Source organism: Barbus barbus (assembly GCF_936440315.1).
Source record: "Barbus barbus genome assembly, chromosome: 34".
Taxonomy (NCBI): Eukaryota; Metazoa; Chordata; class Actinopteri; order Cypriniformes; family Cyprinidae; genus Barbus; species Barbus barbus.
The window spans coordinates 17,553,533-17,577,860 of record NC_136762.1 but is presented as its reverse complement, the minus strand read 5'-3'; the positions used below and the strand labels follow the sequence as shown (position 1 = coordinate 17,577,860).

Below are 24,328 nucleotides of genomic sequence, written 5' to 3'. Positions count from 1 at the left end.
TGTACGATCAACAGAGAAAAAAAAAGAAAAAAAAAAAAGATTACAAATCTAGCACAAAAAGATTACAAAGCCATTTCTGTCCCTTTGGAATAGCATTCACTAAATTTAAACTACTGAAATGAGGATTTGCTTGTGAAATTATACTGACAGAATCAGTGGCCAATATTTGTTTTTCCATAACTGCATTATCTGCAAAAACACAGGGTGGACGATATAAAAATATGATTAAATAATAGGAAGAGGCCATTCTTGAGACATACTACACAAAACTTAAATAACTTTTTTTTTTTACATAAATCTTTGCCCAAACAAACATTGTGTGAATGTGAAGTACTTAAGAATAAACCCCAAAGAATACCACTTAAACATATGCAAATAATAATAATAATTATTATTATTATTATTATAAAAAAAATTATATTATTTACATTATTATAATAATTTTGTTATTATATTTTAAATTATCTTTATTATTACTACTACTGTTTCTGTTAACAATAAAAGTAAATTTTAATATTATTAATTTATTTATATCATTGGCATTACTGTTACTACTCGTACTACTGTTTCTGTTAATAAAAGTAGAGTTTTATGTTTAACTTATTATTATTATTATTTATATAAAATCAATTAAATATTGATATTTAAATAATAATACATTAATATTATTACTACTACTATTATTATTATTAAATCCTTATCAAATGCATTTATATATATTGTTGACATTATTGCTATTTTTTAATAAAAGTACATTTTAATATTACATTTGAATATTTAATGTATGATAATTATTAATATATTGATCATTATTTAAATTATATTAGAATGATAACTTTAATAATAATAATAATTATTATTATTATTAATAAATCTACCCCTGCTGCTATACAAGTCAAAGTATAATGTGAATAATGAGATGTATAAGTGAATAAGTTAAAACTGTAAGTGACAAAACAAAAAAAATTTGTAATTGTTTGTTTGAAAATGAATCAAACAAATCCACCGACATTTACTGATGGTGACAGCCTAGCGAAACTTGTAATGTATCGGTACTGAAGGCATGAAGTAAACAGCACATCCCATGACTGACAAATAATTCAGAGCTTAAAGTGGGATGTTCCATTTCCAGCTACTGCACCAACGTAATATCTTGCTGACATTGCTTAATATCATTGACAAGAGAGTCAGGTGAACATGGAGAAAAGGAGCCAGATTTTTTAATAAGAGGGCTTCTCCAAACTTCAGCCTCCGGTGTCTGCCCCTGGGGTCCCGGAGTTGGGAGCGCTCCGGCCCACATCATTACTCACAGACCCTCATGCGCCGATGCCCTGAGGGGAGGAAGCCCTCACAAAACACAGCGAGTGATAATGGACACTCGTGCCTCCCATTCCTGTTATTGCACCTTGTCAATCAAATACTCCGAGTGTCAGTCTGACATTGCTCAGAATAACCATGTCTGTCCCTATAGGCCGAATGTCTTCGCACGGTTGGTTGGTTTCTGTCGAAGTACAGATGTCAGCGCAGTCAGCACTCTTCCTGATCCATGCTAACTAGCGGATTTGCAAGACAGGGAAGGACGAGGGGATGGAAGCCAATGAGAAAATCCAACAGCTGGAGAGGATCTGGCTTCACAGGTGCACTCACGTATGTGCCCATGAACCAGAGAGGAGGAGATGGACGAGAGAGACGGATAATTGGAGTGATGTGGCAGCAGGTGAGGGTATTTAGAGCAGCAGCCTGTTTTAAACCTGCCAAGAGAGCTGCATCCGCCCTACACCTGAGGCAGAATCAGGCAGCAGGTCAGCAGGGCTTTGTGAAAACAGACAGCCACATACTGGACCAGAACAGTAGCATGCCAACATGCAAAGCTCTGTGCCAGCACTTCTCCACTCTACACCAGGGGTCGGCAAGTAAGTTTGGCATCGGGCCAAAAACTAATTTTGCCACTAGATGGCGGGCCAGAACGTAGTCAAAGGATAATTTAAGAAATTAATTTATGAAAAATGCAACTAGAATTGCCTGTGACAGACTGTTACAGTGTCTTTTGTAACTGGTTGTGAGCTGTTACTCTGTTAAATCCTGTAGGAGGACAGTCATAAACAAAAAGCCACATTTGTGTGGCGGTGTCCGGCAGAGTATATGAGTGGAGTGGAGCGTCAACAATTTCCCCTCCGCGCTCCGAGCATTTAATAATCACTCCGCTCCGGGTTCACCATTTCCCACTCACGGATATCAGAAACACCGCTCTGCGTCTAAAGTTTTTCAGTATGTTTGAAATATTACAGTTCTGTTCATCACGTATATTAAAAAATAAAATAAAAATAATAACAGGAGAGTTTCAAAGTGACTTATTGGAACACTAGTGTGCAAACCTTTTTCCTACCACGTCCACATGACTAATAACATGGTTGTCAGCATTATAATAGCTGCTTTTTGTGGTGCAAATTTTGTTTATGATGAAAATAACTACGTTTTTGTCAGTTATTTTACAGACGGATCGATGCATTTCTTACAGATTTCTGCTCATTCGAAATCGGATACAGATGAAGTAGCACTATAATATTACATTTGTTTGAATATTGAGAGAGCAATTGCGTGCGAACAAGTGTTGTAGTACTTGTTTAAATCATGCTTTCAGCTGAAAATATTCAGGATCTAGACTAGAAGGAACTAACAAATTCCTTGAGAACTATAACTTACTGCTCATGTCCATTGCCGTCGTCATATAGTCACATTCTTTCTGATCTGAGTGATCCTTCTCCATCAAGCTAGCTAAATATTAACATGTAAATTCTTGCTAAATATGCAGTTATATTACGGGTCGTTGGCATGAATTGTACTTGTGATGGTGGTGGAGTGCTCTTGGAGCGAGTGAAATCCACGACGCTCCGACTTTTAAAAAATCCGCTCCACTCAAATTCAAAATCACACCGCTCCGCTCTAGCTGCGGGCGCGGGCCAGATATGACGGCCTGTTGCCGACCACTGCTCTACACTTTCACAATAAGGCAAGCCTCACTGTTATATTGCACATACTAATATGCAGAAAGCCATTAAAGCCATCTCTTCCATTTAAAGTGATAATTTAAAGGGGTAGTTACTCACCCTCAAACCATCATAAGCATATATCACTTTCTTCTTTCAATGAATGCAATGAGAGTTAAATAAAAAGATTGTCCTGGTTCTTCCAAGCTTTATAATGGCAGTGAGTGGTGCTCGAGATTTTGAAGCCCAAAAAAAGTGCATCCATCCATCATAAAGTGTAGGGGTGTGACGATAAATCGATTCATGGATCGATTCTGCGATTTTCCGAAAGCATTGCGATTCTCAGGAATCGATTCTGAGTTTAGTTTTTAACAGCAGATGGCGCTCTAGGCTAGTTTTTAAACGCACACTCAAATGCTCACGAAGAGTAATGTAAGTGGTTAAATGTACTTGCACCTCAGCTTTTATGCTTTTATGACACGAGATTAATGTAAACAGCCCACTGTGAACACGCTTCAACCTTCGCAAGAACTTTATGAATGATTATTTTAGATTCAAGTGGTGCTTGTGTGTGTGTAAGGAACTGGAAGCGAGCAGAGTACGGCTGTTTCTAAAGCACGCAGTGCCATCTGCTGTTAAAAACTAAACTCAAAATTCCAGAGAAAATCACGAAACATCAATTTATCGTTGCACCCCTAAAAAAATAAAAATAAATGCCACACACGGCTCCGGGGGGTTAATAAAGGCCTTCTGAAGCAAATCAATGCATTTTTGTAATAAAAAAAAAAATCCATATTTAAAACTCTATAAACCGTAATCTCTAGCTTCTGCCAACTGCCATACACGTGGTCATGAGAGAATGCCCCAGTGTATGAATATGCTATGAATATGCTAGTCTCACTGGAACCAAGTTTTGTTTACAGCAAAGGAAAACAAGTCTACTCTTGGCTTATTTTGAAATCCTTCAACATTTTTCTTTACAAATCCTCGTTTTGTACGTCTAGTTCATGATCGGTGTTTTGTTTAGCGTCTTTGAGCCCTGGAAAGGCACTATATAAAAAAACTATTATTATTATTAGTAGCAGTATCCTCTGTACTTCTGCATTAGTCACTTCTCACCAGAGCTTACTCTATGCCTACGTCCTATGTTATCCGCTGGAACGCCACTCTCACGTGAATGCAGACAACGTTAAATTAAAAATAAATGACTATACACAATGATAGTCAAATGCTTATATAATTTTATGTAACGATAACGATATACATCATGAGTTTATAGTTCAATAGTTATTTTTCTTTTTAATAAGGTTTTTATGATATCAAAGTTTTTGATACTATAGAATTTTCATAATTCTTGTCACTAAACAGGCCTATCACAGAAAAACTAATACAAGCCTAAAAAAGGGGGGGGGAAACTAATTAGCAAAATGACAAAAAACTACAATAAATGCTACATATATTGTATAAATTAATGAAAAACACTGCATAGTTTTCACTGTGTAATAGGGCTGGGCGATATATCACATGTGATGATCATGTGCATCTCGTCAGTAAAGCCGGTTCCATGATTAGCGGTATATCTCTATCACCTGTTTTCAAATGGAGCGGCTTTTAATAGACAGAGCCGTAGTTCACTGACAAGCTATACAATATTGTGTTATTTATCGAAGACGATTCATCTGAGATAATGAACGTGATATTGCGTAGCTTGTCAGTGATCTACGTATGTCTGTGTATTAAATGCCGCTCCATTTGAAAACACGTGATGGAGATATACCGGAACGGAACCGGCTTTACTGACGAGATGCACATGATCATCGCATTCGATATATCGCCCAGCCCTACTGTGTAAATTAAATTTCTTGTTATTTAAGGTTACAAAAGTGATTTCGCCAAGAGCAGTGATATTGCCAGTATATCATCCACCCCTAAATGTTATTTTACCTCAACATGTAATAATGTGACTCAATTCACTCAAATTTGGACTACTAAGCAAAGTGGCATTTGTTAGTCACTTTTTCAATATTCTGCAAAATTTTAATTTGCAACATGGATGGAAACACCTAAAACCACTCAAAATACCTTAGCAACTGTACAGAAACACTGTGGTAACCATCCAGAACACCATGGTATTTTCTTCTTTTTCTTCAAAAAAGTAATCTAGTTACGAATTTGAAATTGCTGCACTTTATTAAACTAGAATCTATAAGAAATAAAGTTCCTGTGTCTTGGAGGCCAGAGCAGAGAATTTATTTTCAATCTTCTGAAGTCAGGAGGAGCAGGATGGAAATGCTAGGAAATGGCAGCACAAACACATTGCAACTTTTCTGTCTGACCTCTGTTCACCACTGTGCATGGTATTTTCAGCTTTGCAAAAGGTCTTAAAAGAGCAGGACCGTTTGCACACAAACAGCTCGCTCCTGAAAAAAAACAAAAAACCTGTCAATCAAAATGCAGGCCAGAATTGTCAAATGTTTCCGCACAGATCACATCCGATAGGAAATTATTAGTTATCCTGAAAAAGTACCATATAAATCTAGCATGTCTTGTCATCGGTCATGTGCCGTATTAGTACACACAGAAACCGATTTGTAGAGACATAGAATACTTGAGATGAAGTCCAATTAATTTTCTTCATTCTTAAACATTTACATTTATTCATTTAGCTGACGCTTTTATCCAAAGCGACTTACAATTTCTATATATGTCGCACGCCTCTGGAGCAACTAGGGGTTAAGTGTCTTGCTCAGGGACACATTGGTGTCTCACAGTGGATTCGAACCCGGGTCTCTCACACCAAAGGCATGTGTCTTATCCACTGCGCCATCACCACCCCATAAACACAGTCTTAAATATTTAAATGCAGAACTTGTTTGCATTTCAGTGTTGATTTGCCCACGACTAAACACAGAATAGCATCTGAAGTCAGATTTTAGTAACTATTCTCAAGCAAAATTGATCCAGAAACACTACCTGTACCTTATAAAAAATATTTTATGAGCCCAATCAAGCCAAGGCCTACCCAAACATCTCCTGTTGAATATAGAAGAGGTCACAAAAGACCCCACAACAACATCTAAAGAACTGCAGGCCTCACTTGCCTCAGTTAAGGTCAGTGTTCATGACTCCACCATAAGAAAGAGACTGGGCAAAAATGGCCTGCATGGCAGAGTTCCAAGACGAAAACCGCTACTGAGCAAAATGAACATCAAAGCTCGTCTCAGTTTTGCCAGAAAACATCTTGATGATCCCCAAGGCTTTTGGGAAAATACTCTGTGGACTGACGAGACAAAAGTTGAACTTTTTAGAAGGTGTGTGTCCCATTACATCTGGCGTAAAAGTAACACAGCATTTCAGAAAAAGAACATCATACCAACAGTAAAATATGGTGGTGGTAGTGTGATGGTCTGGGGCTGTTTTGCTGCTTCAGGACCTGGAAGACTTGCTGTGATGAATGGAACCATGAATTCAGCTGTCTACCAAAAAATCCTGAAGGACAATGTCTGGCCATCTGTTCGTGACCTCAAGCTGAAGCGAACTTGGGTTCTGCAGCAGGACAATGATCCAAAACACACCAGCAAATCCACCTCTGAATGGCTGAAGAAAAACAAAATGAAGACTTTGGAGTGGCCTAGTCAAAGTCCTGACCTGAATCCTATTGAGATGCTGTGGCATGACCTTAAAAAGGCGGTTCATGGTTGAAAACCCTCCAATGTGGCTGAATTACAACAATTCGGCCAAGATGAGTAGGCCAAAATTCCTCCACAGTGCTGTAACAGACTCATTGCAAGTTATCGCAAACGCTTGATTGCAGTTGTTGCTGCAAAGGGTGGCCCAACCAGTTATTAGGTTTAGGGGGCAAGCACTTTTTCACACAGGGCCATGTGGGTTTGGATTTTGTTTTCCCTTCATAATAAAAAACTTCATTCAAAAACTGCATGTTGTGTTTACTTGTGTTATCTTTGATTAATATTTAAATTTGTTTGATGATCTGAAACATTAAAGTGTGACAAACATGCAAAAAAAACAAAAAAACAAAAAAATCAGGAAGGGGGCCAACACTTTTTCACAACACTGTATACAGTGTCCTCCAAAAGTATTGGAACAGTATGGGTGGGTTCAAACAAAAGGTGCTATCTTCTAAGCCGTGTATCAGATCCAGATGAAAATACCTGTAAATAAAAGCTGAAATGTTAATCTCTCATCTCATATTCATCTTTTGATGTCAAATCCAAATGTTTTCAGTCTACAGCAAAAATAAAGGAATTGGCCTTACTGTTCCAATACTTTTGGAGGGCACTGTATAAAATTCAAATGCAAAAGCCTGGAAGATTTTAGAAGAAAATTTCAGACGGCACTTACAGGATTTTGCTTCTATTGTTGTAATTCAACAGCTTGTTCCTAGATGTTGGATGTTTGTAGACTTGCACTGAACAACCTCTCATTTAAATTCAACAACCAGTGGTGCATAAATGGATTCCTGCCCATTTTGTGAAAGTGTCTGAGGCAGGTTATTGGTGTTATACGATCCCTACAACTGGTTTTATGGCAAAGCTCCTTTTCAAGGTCATGAAGTCTCACAGGAGAACATACATCTCAGGCAGTGCACTTTCAAGGTAACTGCTAATAATATTAAAAGAGATATTTAAAAGCTCCTATATTAAGTTCCTAAAGCTAGTTTATCAAGACCGGGTTTGAGTTTTGTATAGTGAACAGAAATTACATAAAAAAAAAACAACTAAATTAATGTAAACACTAAACAGTGTATAATAAATACAGATTGTTGGCCAATATCTGAGAACCAATTACGCAGAATGTGCACTAACAGCAAAATTAATGAGAAAGCAATGTTGCAGTTACAGGGGAAAAGGGAAAAATGGAATAGAACTGTTATGGTGATGAATGTTGAGAATAAAACAGCCATTAATGGTTTTGTATTTATACTTGCATCTTATTTATCTCTGCCAAATAGAAGTCAAAAACAAATGCCTCGTAATTAAATCTTTCAAATCCGAGAATGATGATTAAGCCAAGGCACAATTAGTACAGAAAATTGTAGACAAACTGTGTAAGGAATCAGTGTCAGTCTAGACGGGTGAAGTTCAAGTGATGGAGGCACAGCAGGTGTTAGCCACATTAAATTCTTGCTTTTGTCTCACAGAGCCAGATTTTCACCATCAGTATAAAGTCTGGTAACACTGCAGCTTATTCTGGTCACAAATCGCCCACTGAAACAGGAATGGCCAGTTTGAATGACATAAGAAGTTTATCTTCAAAATAAAACTTTATTGCTTCTTTCATTGGCAAGTCGCTTTGGATAAAAGCACTATCCTGAATGCCTCACAATCCTGCTGCCTAAAGTGCCATCAGTGTCGAGTTGCTCTCTTCAGCTAGAAAACGACACTGCAGGTGATCTCAACTCATTAGAAAACAGAAGAGCACTTTTTGTTCTTGTGTCTTCCTTTTTATGACTCACATATGCACATATGTGCAGGCACACACACATGGAGTGAGCGGTCTGTTCAATGGCAAATGCAGGGAAGTCATTACACAAGTTTAGTACACAGGCGCAGTGAATCATCTCTGAATGATGGCACTTAAAATCATTAAGCAGTAATGCCAAGGCCCCCGATAACACACTGCTTTTGTCATCTCAGCATGCTGAACCCAGAGTAAGAGCCGTTGATGGACAGCACCTACGCATCCACTTCATCAAGCTAGCATTTTTAACAGAACTTCAGCTCAAAAATGCAGTTAAAACTGAAGCCGTTTATTCAGCACCTTCTTTTGACGTTAAAAAAATGACGTTGTTACAGGCCGACGCACGTTATTACTCCAATAAATCACAGGATTTGGGTTAAGATGAAATCAATCCTGGAGCTTTGCAGTCATGATGTTTGGAATTAGCATAATCGATAACAGGGATTTCCAGAGTGTTTTGTATAGGCCTGATATGAATTACAGGCAAAATAATGGGTGAAGAGAAGCGAGAAGAATAGCTTTCGGCAATTAAACAATCATTTTTAAGGCCAGCAACAATTGAATTTTACACGCAGTAACAAACAACAGAACTATTAACCTTGAAAAACACTTAATAAATGTTGACTTTAGCGATTGCGTACCACAGTCTCTTCTGTCTTCATTTCATGGCCTGTGCAAAGACACAATGTTTATTATTAAAATTAATTGAAAAGAAAAATTTTATTCTAGAAGAGAACTAATCCTTTAAGAGCAATGGTGTTGATTGTGCAAGTTAAAGCTGATTTATTAGGATCCACTATTTAAAGATCACAAGCAACATAAAGAGTTACTCAGTGTCTTGTACTCTTGATAATTACAGTTCTGTTTGGGTTTTTTGCTAAGCAAAGGTCAACATGGGGTGACTGTTGACAACAGTTGGTCCTAAAAAGGTTTTTTCCCCCGTCTAAATGTGCTTTTCAGGTTGTGTGACTCAAAACAAATCAACTGTTCTACCAGTGTCAAAACTCTTGATTTATCTGGATTAAGGCACAGTGGACCTACCTTTTCACCCAGCGCTCTGAGACTGTCTAAGAAGCGCTGCCAGAAGTCTTTGAAGAGGGGACGGTCAATTTTCTTCAGACTGTCCTTGGTGCTGGCATCAACGCTGACGTAAAGTTGTGTAACAGGCACAAGACTCCTATAGACAGAGAAAAAGAGTTGGAGGGAGAATTAAATTAGCATTGCATAAAGAAAGTCTTGCTTTTTAACATATTAACAAAACTGAAGAATATTGGAGTGCAGTTAAGCATCAGGATCTAAACTATTTTTGGCCAGCCAGAGCAAGAGGCTCTATTTTTTTGTATTCTTTGTCGCTGCACATGAGTACAACACAATAAAACAGCACACAACTGAGTGATTGAGTTTTTGAGATGAAAGCTGGAGTTAAGCCAGGAGTAGGAAATGTGTACGTTCAGACAATGACAACAACTGCCAGAGTTGCATTAGGGAAAGGAAAAAGGGAAGTGACGTGTGGTTATTCACTCCCCCGCCTACAATCCCTGCCAGACACGAGACTCGAACCCACGACCTTCGGGTTACAAGTCCAACTCTCTATCCATTAGGCCATGACTGCCTAAATAAAACTAAATCGCACAGTACAACTCTGGAACTGAGCTCTGCCTACAGTACCTTTATCAGCCTATCATCATTTTAGTAAAGACATGGTATTTCTAATTAGGGGATGTCAGTGTATACAGAGTAACATTGCCGTCCACAATGCAGTAAGGCAAGGTATCTGAGTGATAATTGATGGGCAGAATCTTCTTTGTGGTTTCCCTATGGGCAAGTTAGACAAGTCGATGCTGCCACTGGTTTTCAAAACAGACCAGCTGACATGCTGACCCAGTGTTTCCTTCAAACATTGAAGTCATCTTAAAACATCTTGAATAGACTGGATTTACATTCATTCATAAAAAATCTCAGCAGGCAGATGATAACCTCCTCTTGTGTATCTGATTCTTAACTATTTTTGTACTCCTAGATCTCAGCAAGGCGTTTGACAGTCTGCCACAATATTTTACAGATATTAGCATTTATCATCACTGATACTGCTCTCCTCTGGTTAATATCCAACATTAATGAAAGGCATTAATTTCTACTGAACCAAATCAAGTCCTGCTCCCATTGCTCATGGTGTCCCCCAGGGTTCAGGTCTGGACCCTTTCCTTTTTTTAAATTTACATAAATAATTTGATAGCATGCACTCAAATACCATTGCTATGCCAATGAAATGCAAATCTGTATCTGCTGACAGGCCTGGACAGGATTTCCTCTTCAAATATACTTGTATCCATGACGTTAAAAGTGTCCATGGCTAACTTTCCAAAACTCAATCCCGACAAAACCAAAGTTGTTTTATCTCACTCCAATCTGCATTTAGATGTTTTATTAAAGCCCTGATTTTTGACTTCATCCTCCGCTTAAAGTCACAATATTTTGATTACTCATTTCAACTTCTTTCCTGCTCTGCCAATTTATTAACATTTCCCAGGTTCAGACTGCCCTCCTTGGGTCCTTCACAACTTAAAACCTAATTAAAACCTATTAAACCTTAAAACCTATTAAAGTTTACTCGGGGTTATAAATTTTTTTATGCTTTTGTCTAATCAGTTTGTACTATTTTGTTGTACTTTTTTCCAGATATTTTTATTTTTACCTAGCAACTAGCATATTTTTGTTACATGATTTACAGTTGTTCAGCATCATGCATTGTGAAGAATCCTTAAATTAGAGAAAAGACAAAAAAAAAAAATACTATAATCATGACGCAAAAATACTGTAAATAATTTTGCAGAATTCTGCTCTAAAATCTAAGAGTTAAAGTTTTAGAACTGCAGTGTTTTTTATTATTACTTTACTGAAAATGGACAAATGGACGCATAGAAGTGCTCTGTCTACATTATGTCAAAATTAATGCACATAAATAAAATTAAAAAAGAAAATGCTATTTAAATAATATACTAAAAAACAAGCTCTTTAAATATATAAGCCAATCAATAACAATGAAATAAGTCTCAGCATTATTAGTTATTTTGAGTTAGTGTGAGGTTGTGCCAGTGTACCAATTCATTTTTTCCTTCTGAAAAGAACGCAAAGCATTAGCATACTGATATGAGTAAAGCAGCAGGTCCAGGACCTCATTATAACAGCATATAAGAAAGCAGGAAAGGCTCATTGCTGGGACCCTCAGTGAATATATTTTTTTTTCCTCTGTTGGTTTGTTTACCACACAGAAAAGGGCTGCTTCAGCAGAGAAGCGTGAGGAGGCTTGCAGCTACGCGATAAACAACAATGACTGACAAGTGTTTCTCACTACTTCAGCACACTGCCAACATGATATTCGAGCAGCTGAGGTGATGTCCCCTCACCCTCAGATAACCTGCCTGATCTGTGAGAGCATCTGGCGTGCAGCAGTCTGGAGAATGAGGTGAGGATGTATTCTGCATTGAGCTGGGGAGCAGAAAGAGAGAGATAGCTAAAAGCTTTTTGGCTGCTCCTGAAAACTCATGAATTTAGCACAATCTGGTGGAATTGGAGGAGCTAGGATTCGAAGAAGCTGTGATTTGCAATTCAGAGCCTGATTATGGCTTATCAGTCCAGTTACAGCCCGAGTGGGACTTCAAAGACTGAGGGAAAACTTCAAACGGGAGGATGTTCAGCTGTTAGAACTACTGCAGATAAACAGAGAACAAACGCATGCAAAAACAGGCTTTATCTGTAGGCACCAGATCAGAATCACTGAATGATACATGACAATAATCATCATAGACATTGATGGGAATGTGTGCCCACAATATTAATATTAAGGCAATTCCATCGTTACGGACGTGACATTCGCAGTCAAAACCTGAAATATAAATTCTCACAGAATGTATTCATTACCAATATAATGAACGATCTCTTTATATTGTAGGATATCAGAGACCGAATCAGACAAAGTTAAGATTCGATCAGAACATCGAAACATGAGAAGCTGAAATTTCAGAGAGGCCAAACAGGACGCCGTAAATCAGATTCCTAGCTCCAGCCCGTCTGAAGAAAGCCTAACCAAGCCTCTTCCACAAAACAGCTTGTAACATTAAGACAAAATAACACTTATTGATAATTCCAATTCAGGAAGGAGATCGTCCAATTTGGGGGCAAGTAATCAAGACTGGTCAAAGAGATGGCCGTCACATGTAAATCTGTGATAGAAATCACAAGCTACAGACTTTCTCGGGCAGGTCTCCCCCATACAAGACAAAGACTTAGACTGAAATTCCTTTGCCAAAAAAAGTGTCTTTATGTGTTCACGTTCTCCATAGAACTACACAGAGACTTTCTTTTTCATATGCACCTAAAATCATCCTAAAAGGACATTTCTGTGCACAACCCCATATTATGTATGTAACCCACACATTAGACTATCATGGTTTAAGCACATATTATGTATGTCTTTTTAATAACTATTGAATGACTTTAAGGGTTATTCGTGTTTGGTATGTTTGAGTTTGAAAAATTATGCTTTAAATGTTTCTTCCAATCAATTCTTTGTCAAATGTATCAAAGTATTGTTATAGAAATCATGTTCAAAAGTATACTTTGCAAGAGCCTGTAAAGTTCGGACACATGACTGATCAGATAACATGTTGATTTATTGATTGGGTGGAGGAACAGAGCAACACCCCTAGCTAAGATCATTTGTAATTGGTCAAGACAAGCATTGGGATGTGTCCAGGAGTTCAAAAACTCAGGACACTATCAAACTCTCTCTTGTTTTGTTCGCTTTTCTCTTCTTCTTCTTTTTTTGCTTCAACTATTGTCACCGCGTTTTTGACGCTGCTCTTTGAGCGTGCTCTGGCCTACGTGCCAGCTGCTACCACAATGAGAAGAAAACCCACCTAGTCTCTTTACATCCCTTTATTCTTTTACTTTAATTTCTTTTCTTTTCCGTTGCGAGTTTCGTGTACTCAGTTAAGTTGCCCTCCACGCCTCGTCTCCGAGTTAAACTCGAGTCTGTGACCGCCTCAAAACTCCTGCCAGCCACAACTCCGCATCCTCAGCCACCGCCCAACGATTGGCTTCCCAAGACGTCACTTCAACGACTACTGAACTTTCAGCCAATCAGCAACTTCGGGGAACCCCCTTTCCTGCAATGACGATGACAAAAGGGAATCCCTTAGCAACGCAAGCAAGTAACCTCCAGATTCTAACCGAATTGGTGCATTTAATCCAAATTTTAGCCTCATTGAGAAACTCAAAGCGAGGGTTAATTAAATGATTGATGGTTGTTCAGATCTATGCGATTGCACATATTGCTGTAAACTTGGGATATCACATTTTCATTCTCTTAAACTCATCCTTTCCTTACTTTCTCTCTTTCTGCAACGTGTGAATGTTTGTGTCCATGTGTTAGAATAGTTATAAATAAAGCCTTGTTTATATTGAAAAGAGAAGTATCTTGTGTTTTGTGCTTACAAGTTAATGTCTTAATCTGCCGATCTTGTTACTGTGCTATTAAATAGTGTTTTCACTATATTTTGGATTTTAATATCCAGTGCAGAGTTGATGTTACAGCTCGTCCACTGAATCGCTGCTGACTCAGTGACCAGCAATAAAACAGTGATTCTGTTCAAATTCCCTATAAAATTATAAATGATTCCCTTTGAGCTAAATTAAACTGTTTCCCTTTAAATTACATATTACGTTTTACGTTACAATATTTTTCTAAACCCCTGACAATAGAGTCCAGACATCAGAAAAATATCCATCTATAAACGTGTTTTATATCTTAGATTTGGGAAATACATATGCATTATGGACGTGACAGAAAAATATCTGAGTTTTTGGGCGACAACACATTTTCTAGAATTTCTGCGATTTACAATGCACAAACCAAAAGCAACAATATCTGCAGAATGGAGAAGGGTTGGCTGTTCACAAAATTTTCGTTTTTCAGCAGAATTTATCAGACTATGGAAATGCGCATAAAATGCTTTAAAAACTTGAACAGAGACGTCTAGAGGGTATTTAATTAAGGCTGCCGGCCACTAAAGATTTTTCTAGTTAACTGGTAGTCGTTCAATTAAGCCATTATTAAACTAATCACACGTTTATATTAAATTATATAATCCATAATGAGCCATACCCGTGCTGAAGCACATGCATAAAGTTTGCCACAAAGTACAGGCAAAAGCAGCCTATTGATTACAAAAAAGTTGACATTTAATGTTTTTTATTAATAGTTGTCGGCTGCAAAGATGAATTTCACGGTGCTGACTCTCATCTCCACGGACGAACCTTTAGAGAGAAATGCAACCTTTATACAGATTACATAGCCAGGGAATATTTTATTTCATTTTGAATAAGTTCGTTCCAAAGAAGTAATTTCAAGCTTTCTGCAGATATATTTCGCATGTGAGGCACCCCAATTTTAAATTATTTCATTATCAGGAAAAATACATGTGATCGCACGGACGCCTCATTATGCACATTAATACTTTTCCGCACAAACACTTGAATATGAATAAAGACCTATTACCGGTAGGTTAACTCTAGAGTAGGCTATAGGATCCGCATTAAATCTTCACCAGTCTACATCCAAGACAGATGCAGTTATAACCTGTAAACTGAAAGTTATTTGACGATTTAAAATGATCTAACGGGCTGATGCTGCTCGTTGATCATTAGTTGTTGTTGATCAAGATTAAACAGATGTCACAGTCATAAACTTGTTTTAAAGGGGTCCTATTATGCTTTTTTCACTTTTTGAATTTTAGTCAGTGTGTAGTGTGTATGTTTGGGCATAAAACGATCTGCAAAGTTACAAATCTCAAAGTCCACATCTATAGATATATTTATCAAGAATGTGAGGCAATTATTTGCTGAGTTTTGGTTCATCATTGTGAGGCGCTCCTGCTCAAGACAGATGACAGAAAGCGCATCCTGTTTGTTTTTTTTATTTTATAAAAGCACTTTATATTGATATTGTGAGTGCACACAAATAAAAATAGACCCTTTGCAGCTCTGAATGATGCCGCTGGCCGCTTGGTCGTTCCTTTAAAAAACAAAACCTTAAATTTAACAAACATTTCTGTTCCAAACATATTTCTTATAATTCTTATAATCATTAAGTGGACACATAAATGTCCACTTTGCCATTAAAAACAAAACTGAACTATTTTAATGGCTGCAATAGCAGCTGTGTAATGGGAATGAAAGAGAGAGAAAAAAGACACAGGATCCAGACGGACTCGGGCCGAGAATTTTGATAAGCTGTCGGACAAGGTCCGGCCCATGCAGGGCTCTATTCTTTCCCTCGTTTCAATTAAAAGTTCCCCTCGGTTCGGCGGGCCCCCAAACTCCCTGGGCTCATATGCACCTGCATACCCAGACACTATGCCACTGAAATGAACATTATATGACATTTAAAATAGTTTTGACAATTTGTCCTTCAGTCTGCCTGAGCATTTTTGACAAGTACAGCAAATGCAGATCTCCACGATGTTTTCGTTGAGAATGCAATTTCTAAAATGTTATTAGAATGATTTAATTTCTAAAAGGTTATGATACGGAAAGCCTGAAACAGATCACAGCAGTAGCCTTTAGACCTCCACAGTACAGGCTATCAGTCATCAGCAACGTGGTAAACGTGTGCCGGTGTGCGTAGATTAAATATGAAGTGTCCGTAACGCATTATTGGTGGATAAGAGCAAAGAATGGAGATAAGTTGTTGGTCATAATTAGAATAGACATAAATTGGCTTTGCACAGAAAGTTTCAAGTTAATTGCATTAATAATTACTATATGAAATAAACTTAATCTTTAAAACGTTACGGATGTGACACTGCGCTGAAGCGTACTGACCTCATAAATCTAGCCCTTATTAATCCAAAAATCATCGCTGTTTAGACAAAGTGAGTTTATTTCTTTTTCAGACAGGCCTCCATCTTTCTACAAAATGCTTTGTTATTTTCAATTATAAATTATAAAATGGGCATAAAATCATGAAACACAGTCGGATAAAACATTTATTTTACTTTAGGTGCACCCCTCAACGTGGTGGGTAAACAGCGATTTCCTTCAAATTTCTATTAAAGCACATTAATGCTGTAAAATACAGGCATAAATGCCTACGTTAGAAAGGGTTTTATTCTTATGGTAAAAACTTTTTTGTTCATGTTAAGGATGACTTTTGCATGGAATTGCCCATTAGTGGATGACCGACAAGTGTTTTTCAGTAGCCAATTCAGCATTTAGTCCCCGAGATGGACAATTCCATTACCTAAAGGTTTTAAATCCCACCTGATCTCCTCAGGGAACTGGGCGTTTGTGACGAGGAAGCTGGATATGTTCTGCTCGTGAAGGAGTCGAAGGAAAGAGTTGATCTCAGGATACATGATAGGTTCGCCCACCAAAGACAGAGCACAGTGCTTCACAGTGAGGCCCTCTTCAAAACGCTCGGGACGCACTCCTGGAACACCTGTTATGTGAAAACACACCAAATGGTTAAAAAGTGGTCAGTGGTCATTTGTTAAAGCTAAAGTGTGTAGTTTCTTCGCAACTACACAACAAGCAGAATTGCAAAGACAAGTTTTTCAAATCTGTCATTGGCCATACAAGCAGATAATCCCACCCCCAACTCAAACCATTGGTTGAGCCAATATCAGGATGTGGTGCGAATCCAAAATAACAACATAACTAGGGCCCTTATTCCGTTTAGTTTTTTTTTCCATATTCCATTTTTTCCATTTTAAGTTTTTCTAAACTCTGTTTTAATGGTTAAATTAATCAAAAAGCATGTCTAATTAATTTAAATCATGAAACTTACATAATTTAACAATGTATTAAAAGTTTAACAAAAACCCAATTATTATTATTTCATTTATGTTTTTCCAGAAGTACTGTGCGTTTGCTTGTGCGTTTACATTTACCTAGTTTTGGTAAATTATTTTTCTGGTAAATATTCGTTGAAAATAAATGTTTTAATAATTTTATTAGTAGTAGTACCGTCCTTACATTCAGTAATATATGTCTGTCACAGTTTCTTCAAGTTAAAACACGTTTTTATTTTATATTTATTTCATTCACACAGAGACATGCAGGATTATTTTTTTATTTTTTTGCAGCTTAATATTCAAAGACACTAGTGCATATCGCATTTTGATTTAAGCATACTGGCTTACTTAGATTTATAGATTCATCCAAAATTGCATATACAGTAATTTCCATTTTTATGACTGGATTCTGCCATTTCATCCGTGCTTTCCACATTGTGTAAATCATAGGGCTCTACTTAAATTACCTCTTTACTAACATACTACAAAATTACCTAGCTAGTCACAAATGTTCCCAGAAACTGTAAAATCATTTGTTCGAACCACATTGGTTCAACAATATAGAATTATTGTTAATTACATCATGCAGGTGGTGGAATATCAACTTCTTGGTTCAAGAACCAAATAATGTCAGATTATGCAAATTATAAACATGGCAAGTGAGGACTATTTTGCCATTTTCGTTGTCCATTTTTCTCTTTATTTTGAGATGTCTGATTCAATACAGATTCTTATTTGTTTATGGTAAAAAGCATATTTAAACATGTGGACTCTGAAAAAAAAGCTTATTTTTTCTTGACAAATTAAAAGACGATGAATGAAATTCATATACATATGAAATAACAGATACTGATAGAAAAACATGTCTGAAAATGATTTTTGGGACCATTTATTTTCAAGAAACAAAATCGTTGAACTATATTGGTAAATAAAGAACTTAAGAATTTTTTTGGGAAACTCACCCAAAGTTGGGATGATGAAGCAGCAATGCTTTTGAAGCGGAAGAGTCACACGGTTTACTCTGAGTGAAATCAACCAATTAACAAATATCTTAAAGCGGTCTAAGCAAATTAAACTCAGAGAAACATTTTAACTTGTTTTAATCTATAATCAGCCCATTTCAAGTCCAAGACAACTTTGGAAAAATAGGGGACTGCAGGAAACTCAAAATTGGTTTCCTGCAAGTTAGCAATCTTGACAAAAAAGAAAAAAAAAGAAAAAAGATGATTAACAAACTGGATTCTAATCAGACTGACAATAATGATGAGAATGTATTTAATCTGTCAAAGAACTAACACTAGTGCAATTTCTAGCTGCTACTCTACATTTTGCTCCCTCTGGAGTCTGGCTCCATTTTTGTGCTCTGTACCCTCTGCACAGCGTGTTTCCTGGCCTTTCATCTGCTCTGTGTTCACTTGTGAGTGCGTTTGTTTACTCAGCCCTGGGTCATCATGCCTTACTTCTGCTACATAAAGCAGTGATGTCACTGCTAAATGTCAACTGCACCACCAAGCCAGAGAGGATGGTGAGACCAAGACGACGATGCGGAGGTGGTGCAACGCACACAAACTTGCGCACACACACATCCGGCGGCACTAACTCAGACACTGGAAAAAAACTTCTGGAGGTCTCCATCAGTAGCCTCGATTTCTCTGGCTCAGATGCACCAAAAGTGCTAATATTTGGACCAAAAGACATGTACTGCTTTAGAAAACCATTCCCTGTCCATTTCTCGAAACTTGAAGAAAAAAAGCTTGACAGGAACATTAGATTTCTGAAAAATAATTCAACAAGAACAGTAGACCTTGAGTAATGTTCATTTTAGAAAATACTAAAGTTTGACATCTGTACTGAAAACAGATGATCAAAGACAGATGTCTTGACTTTCGAACAGCAGAAACCTTAATTTGCGAATGATAAAATCGAATCAAACTGACTTTGGGACTGTGCCACCCCACCTAATAACATTCCCAGCAGATATCATCAGAAAACTCCCTTTCTTAGCTGCAGATCTGTTTTGTAGCCATCTATACTAGACATCTCTGATGAATTTTTCAGACTACTGCAGACAGAGAAAAAAAATAGTAAAAAGATCAAAAAGTATCCAAATCACCCCATATTCTGAAGTATGAAGGCAGTGCGGTAAAACAAAACCAGTGGTGTTAAGGGAGTCTCTTCAAATGCTGAGAAAAAGCACAAAAGGAGTCAGTTCCCATCTTAAGGTCCTTGCAAACCCATCTGGTGTGCCCCCACAATCCCAAGAAAGTCTGATCCAGATGTCCACCAAAGTACTTGAACTTCGGATATGGCAGAGAAATCACAACCCATTATGAGTTGACGTCACCTGATTGTTGAGATGAGGAATGAGAGACAGGAATGTGTTACGTCCCAACAGCACATTTTGGAGGGAAAAGGAAATTTGCTGGCATTGGATTGTTTTATGACACAATATTGGTATGCCATTGCAAAAATTGTCCTAAGAGTGCAGGACAACATTTGCTGCCATGACTTACCTAAATCACAAAGAATTTTCCATCAAAACAGAGATGTTTTCCCATGGCAGTAACATTTGACTTGATAAAAGCAGCATGATTCATTTCACTATTTAATTTACTAATTTGTCATTGCGTTGATGCTTTTATCCAAAGCAACTTACAGTCAGTCAGGGTTTGGGAATTGGCTCACTATCAATTCATGAGCTTGAATTTAAAACAAATTGGTCACAGGATGTTCTGTATTATTGCAATTAAAAACTACACTTACATCATATGAAATAAAGCATTTTCAATTCTGCATGGCATACAATCCTGCCTACAGTCCACCCTCAGTTGACCATTGGATTAAAGGGATAGTTCACCCAAAAATGAAAATTCTGCCATTAATTACTCAACCTCATGTCGTTCCAAACCCGTAAGAAATTCGTTCATCTTCGGAAAACAAATTCCTTTTTTTTTTTTTTTTATGAATTCCGCAAGCTTTCTAACCCTTCATAGACAGCAATACAACTACCACATTCAAGGCCCAGAAACGTAGTAAGTACATTATTAAAATAATATAAAACAGTGGAGAATTACGCTGAAGAGAAGAATTGTTATTTTGTTATATTGTTATAAATGTTTTATTATTTATTTATTTTTAGAATAAATTATTTTTTGTTTTCGTTGCACAAAAAAAGTATTCTCATTGCTTCATAAAATTACGGTTGAACCACCGATGTCACGTGGAATATTTTAACAATATCCTTCCTACCTTTCTGGGCCTTGAACATGCTGTCTATGCAGGGTCAGAAAGCTCTGATTTTATCAGAAGATTTAATCAGAAATACCTTAATTGGTGTTCGAATTTAGGATGACATGAGGGTGAGTAATTAATGACAATTTTCATTTATGGGTGAACTATTCCTTTAATATCATGGGATTGAACCTAAAAGCTTTCAGTTAACAGCCCAGAGCCCACCACACAACCACAAAACTCAAACTTCATGAAAGAGAGTGAACTTTTGTGCAGTCTGTGATTTTTTTACATCAGATTTCAGCATTAACCATCAACTGTTATATCACCCAGAAAGTTTGCAAAACGCTTTAAATTAATGAACAATCTGCATAAAGTTAAAGTTAAGTCAAAAAGTCGTGACGTATTGTCAAGTATGGTGACCATACTCGAAATTGGTGCTCTGCGTTTAACCCATCCAAGTGCACACACACAGCAGTGAGTAGTGAACAAATGCACACACACACACACCGTGAACACACACCCGGAGCAGTGGGCAGCCATGCTGCGGCGCCCGGGGAGCAGTTGGGGGTTCGGTGCCTTGCTCAAGGGCACCTCAGTCGTGGTATTGAGGGTGGAGAGAGCGCTGGACATTCACTCCCCCCCACCTACAATTTCTGCCGGCCGGGGACTCGAACCCGCAACCTTTCGATTACGAGTCCGACTCTCTAACCATTAGGCCACGACTTCCCCATAAATCCAACAACCAAATAAAACTCTCAAATGATGCTTTACAAAAAAAGTCTCAGTGAGATGCCCTTCCCATCTGATCTCGGCCTGTCAAATAGATCCAATAACAAACCTCATCCCCTTAATGCTGCTGAAAGCTGATGGATCCACTACTGATCTGATGCAGCAGATGGTGAAGAAAGTGACAGGGTGCAAATGAATAAATTAGACTCAGTCGAACTGCACTTAGAGCCTGTCCTGTTACTGCCTTCTGCAAACTGTAGTGACAGCTAAATATACCCCAGTGTCTGTTGGACAATCTCTGAAAGCGGGAGGGTGTTCAGAGTGTAGAGACATCAACATAGTGTTATGTCACACAATGTCTGAATAGCTTCCAACTGGATTTGTGCCTCTGAGAAAAAGGATTTAAATATATTTGGCTATATTTATATCTCACCAGACAAACAAAACAAGTTATTTCTGTACAATTACAATGTAAAGGCCTATTAAAAGCATGTGTGAATATTCTGCTATAAGTGAAGTTTGTGGCAAAAGAAGATTTCCAAAGCATACTTTTTTCACTTATACATAAAAACAGACCCTAAAATTCACAGCAGAAGAGGTCAGCTGAAGGTACCGGTAGTCCTTACCTCTGAACTGGCGAATCATGTTCCTGTGGTTTTCCACAGCCTCTTGAATGATCTTCTCAGCTGGGTCCATTTTCCAGCGCCACTCGGTGCCCACTGGGTTGGTGTGGTGTCTGTACAGAGAGAATGAGAGAGGACATGTCCTGTCAGCATGTCACCATCACAGCGTTACACACCCCTGACCGCAGTCTCATTCCCCTCAGAACAACACCTGCACCCCCACTGCTTGCAAATTAGCGTCCTGTGACCCTTTCAACAGCTCTCACATCACATGAAAGGGCACAAATGCCAGGCAATGTGGTCTTACTTCCATCCCCTGCCACAAATAGCAACAGGGGCTGAGACAACGTTGAATGTGGCACCATATCCTTTCATTTCACCACAGGCAGAGCCAAATCCTAATATGAGGATGTACAAAACTACATTTTCAAAATCAACTAGTCAGTGAGTTGTCTGAACAACTAGCAGTTTTTTTTTCAGCCAGTTTTTAGTTTGAAGCCCAAAAATTAAAATGCTCTCATCAAGTTCATCATACTCACTCAAGTTGTTGCAAACCTTTATAAGTTTCTTCTGTTGAAAAAAAGAAGATATTTTGAAGAATGTGTGTATCCAAACAGTTATTATTAATTGACTTTCATTGACTTTTTTTGGCTTCCGGCAATTGTTAGTTTCCCAGCATTATTAAAAATATATTTTGTGTGTTCATCAGAAGAAAGAAACTCATACAGGTTTGGAAAAACTTGAGGGAGAGTAAATGATACCAGAATTTTTACTATCCGAATCAGAAATGTGTTTTTAAGTTTAGAAAATAATGAAAACTAGCTAACTAAAATGTTAACCTTACAAATCAGGCCATTTTGATCCAATCCTATCCTGTGTGTATGCTTGGTAACCTGAACATTACAAAAAATAATAAATTAAATGATTGAATGAATAATAGTATTATTATTATTATTATGGCCATTGTGACCCGTTTTTAATAAAAAAACAGAAACAAATGAAAAAACAAAAAACACGCAAAAAAAATAACCAAAAAATAAGAAAGAATAAATAACTAAAAATAAATGAAGGAAAAAAAAAAAGCCATTGTAATCCATTCATATTTAAAGCAAAGTCAGAGTAAAAATATTATTTGGAAAAAAGAAAAAAAAGAAATGCGAATATAAAAAAAAAAAGAACCAGAGAGAACCAAGACATCTCTGAGCAAAAGAAATATTTAAAAAATATTTATTTTTTTAAAGAAACAATAAAAAAAAAAAAAGTCTAAAGTAAAAAAAATAAAAGAATATTAAAAATACTTAAACTTTTTTTTTATCATCTAATATTAAAAATTATAACACTAAGTGGGTGTGCTTGGGGAATCAACATAACCAAAACACCATAAAAACATTAACACTGATGACGTCATTAACAATAAAAAGGCTTGATCTTTTTGCCCTCCTGCCTTTGTCAAGATGAGCTTCTGGGTTGAAGAGCCCATGTTTGAGATGGGTTTAAGAGCTTTTCCTCTAATACCTTTGCTCAGTTTCATGAGATACCACCTAAAATATCCAGTCCATCCACATGAAGAGGCCTCTTCAGACTCATAATTTCGAGTGCCACTTTTAACCAAATTACTCCCCTTACACGGTGTTCAATATTTCCATCACATTCCCTGAAAGTGGAGGACTAAACGACTTTCGCATTTGAAACTTCTTCAGCACATTTATTTGCATTATGTCATTAACTGTGTGGCATTTGAGGATACGCGCAGCATGTGGCAATGAAACGGATGAAAAATTTGATTAGCGCGACGCTCTGAGTCACAGCGGCACGACACAAAACACAACCCACGACGCGATCCGATACACCGCTTATACACAAGGGCATAAAAATAGAGTTCACTGACAGTCTGAAGACGATGATCTTTCTTCATTAAGCCCCATAATGCCACAAAATCAGCTGATTCAATGAGAAAATTGGATCTGAAATGACAGATTTACTCAACAGCAGGATCAAAGCCCTCTCTGAGACGCCTTCAATCTGCTGCGTTAATCTGACAGTGCAGCTCAAACTACAAACACAGAAGTTGGATTTTGTGCACTGGAAGCTGTCCCAGCATGTCCTGTCCTGGAGCTGTAGGGCAGGAGACAGTGTCCTGTTAGTTTATGGGTGGATGTGTGTGTCACGCTCACAGTGATGTCCTTAAATCAAGTCCTGCTGTGCTGCAGCGTAAGGGTCACTCGTGGTGGAAATCATCCCTGATCCACTCTTCAGAGGAAGTGCGCTGATGCTCGTTGACAGCTCTTTTTTCCCTCCACATAAAACCTCACTGCCAACGACAGGAATATTGAATGCAACCTTCTCCCCACAAGTGTCACTGTGAATCATCACTGCTGCATCTACCTTTGCACTTCCAGTTCATTCAGATGGACATCAC

The 24,328-nt window shown here is 37.6% G+C and overlaps 1 protein-coding gene across 2 annotated transcripts in view; it reads right to left on the bottom strand.

Annotated features, from left to right (window-relative positions):
- LOC306854087 (S-adenosyl-L-methionine-dependent tRNA 4-demethylwyosine synthase TYW1) overlaps nt 1–24,328 on the bottom strand; it is a 68,013-nt gene that overhangs the window by 19,824 nt on the left and 23,861 nt on the right. For both annotated transcript variants that reach the window (XM_079391896.1, XM_079391897.1), the window contains 3 exons: nt 21,913–22,022; nt 16,791–16,968; nt 9,510–9,645 (listed from right to left, as the gene is read on the bottom strand). In XM_079391896.1, coding sequence (XP_079248022.1) covers nt 9,510–9,645; nt 16,791–16,968; nt 21,913–22,022 — 424 coding nt within the window. The remainder of the gene's footprint in view (nt 1–9,509; nt 9,646–16,790; nt 16,969–21,912; nt 22,023–24,328) is intronic.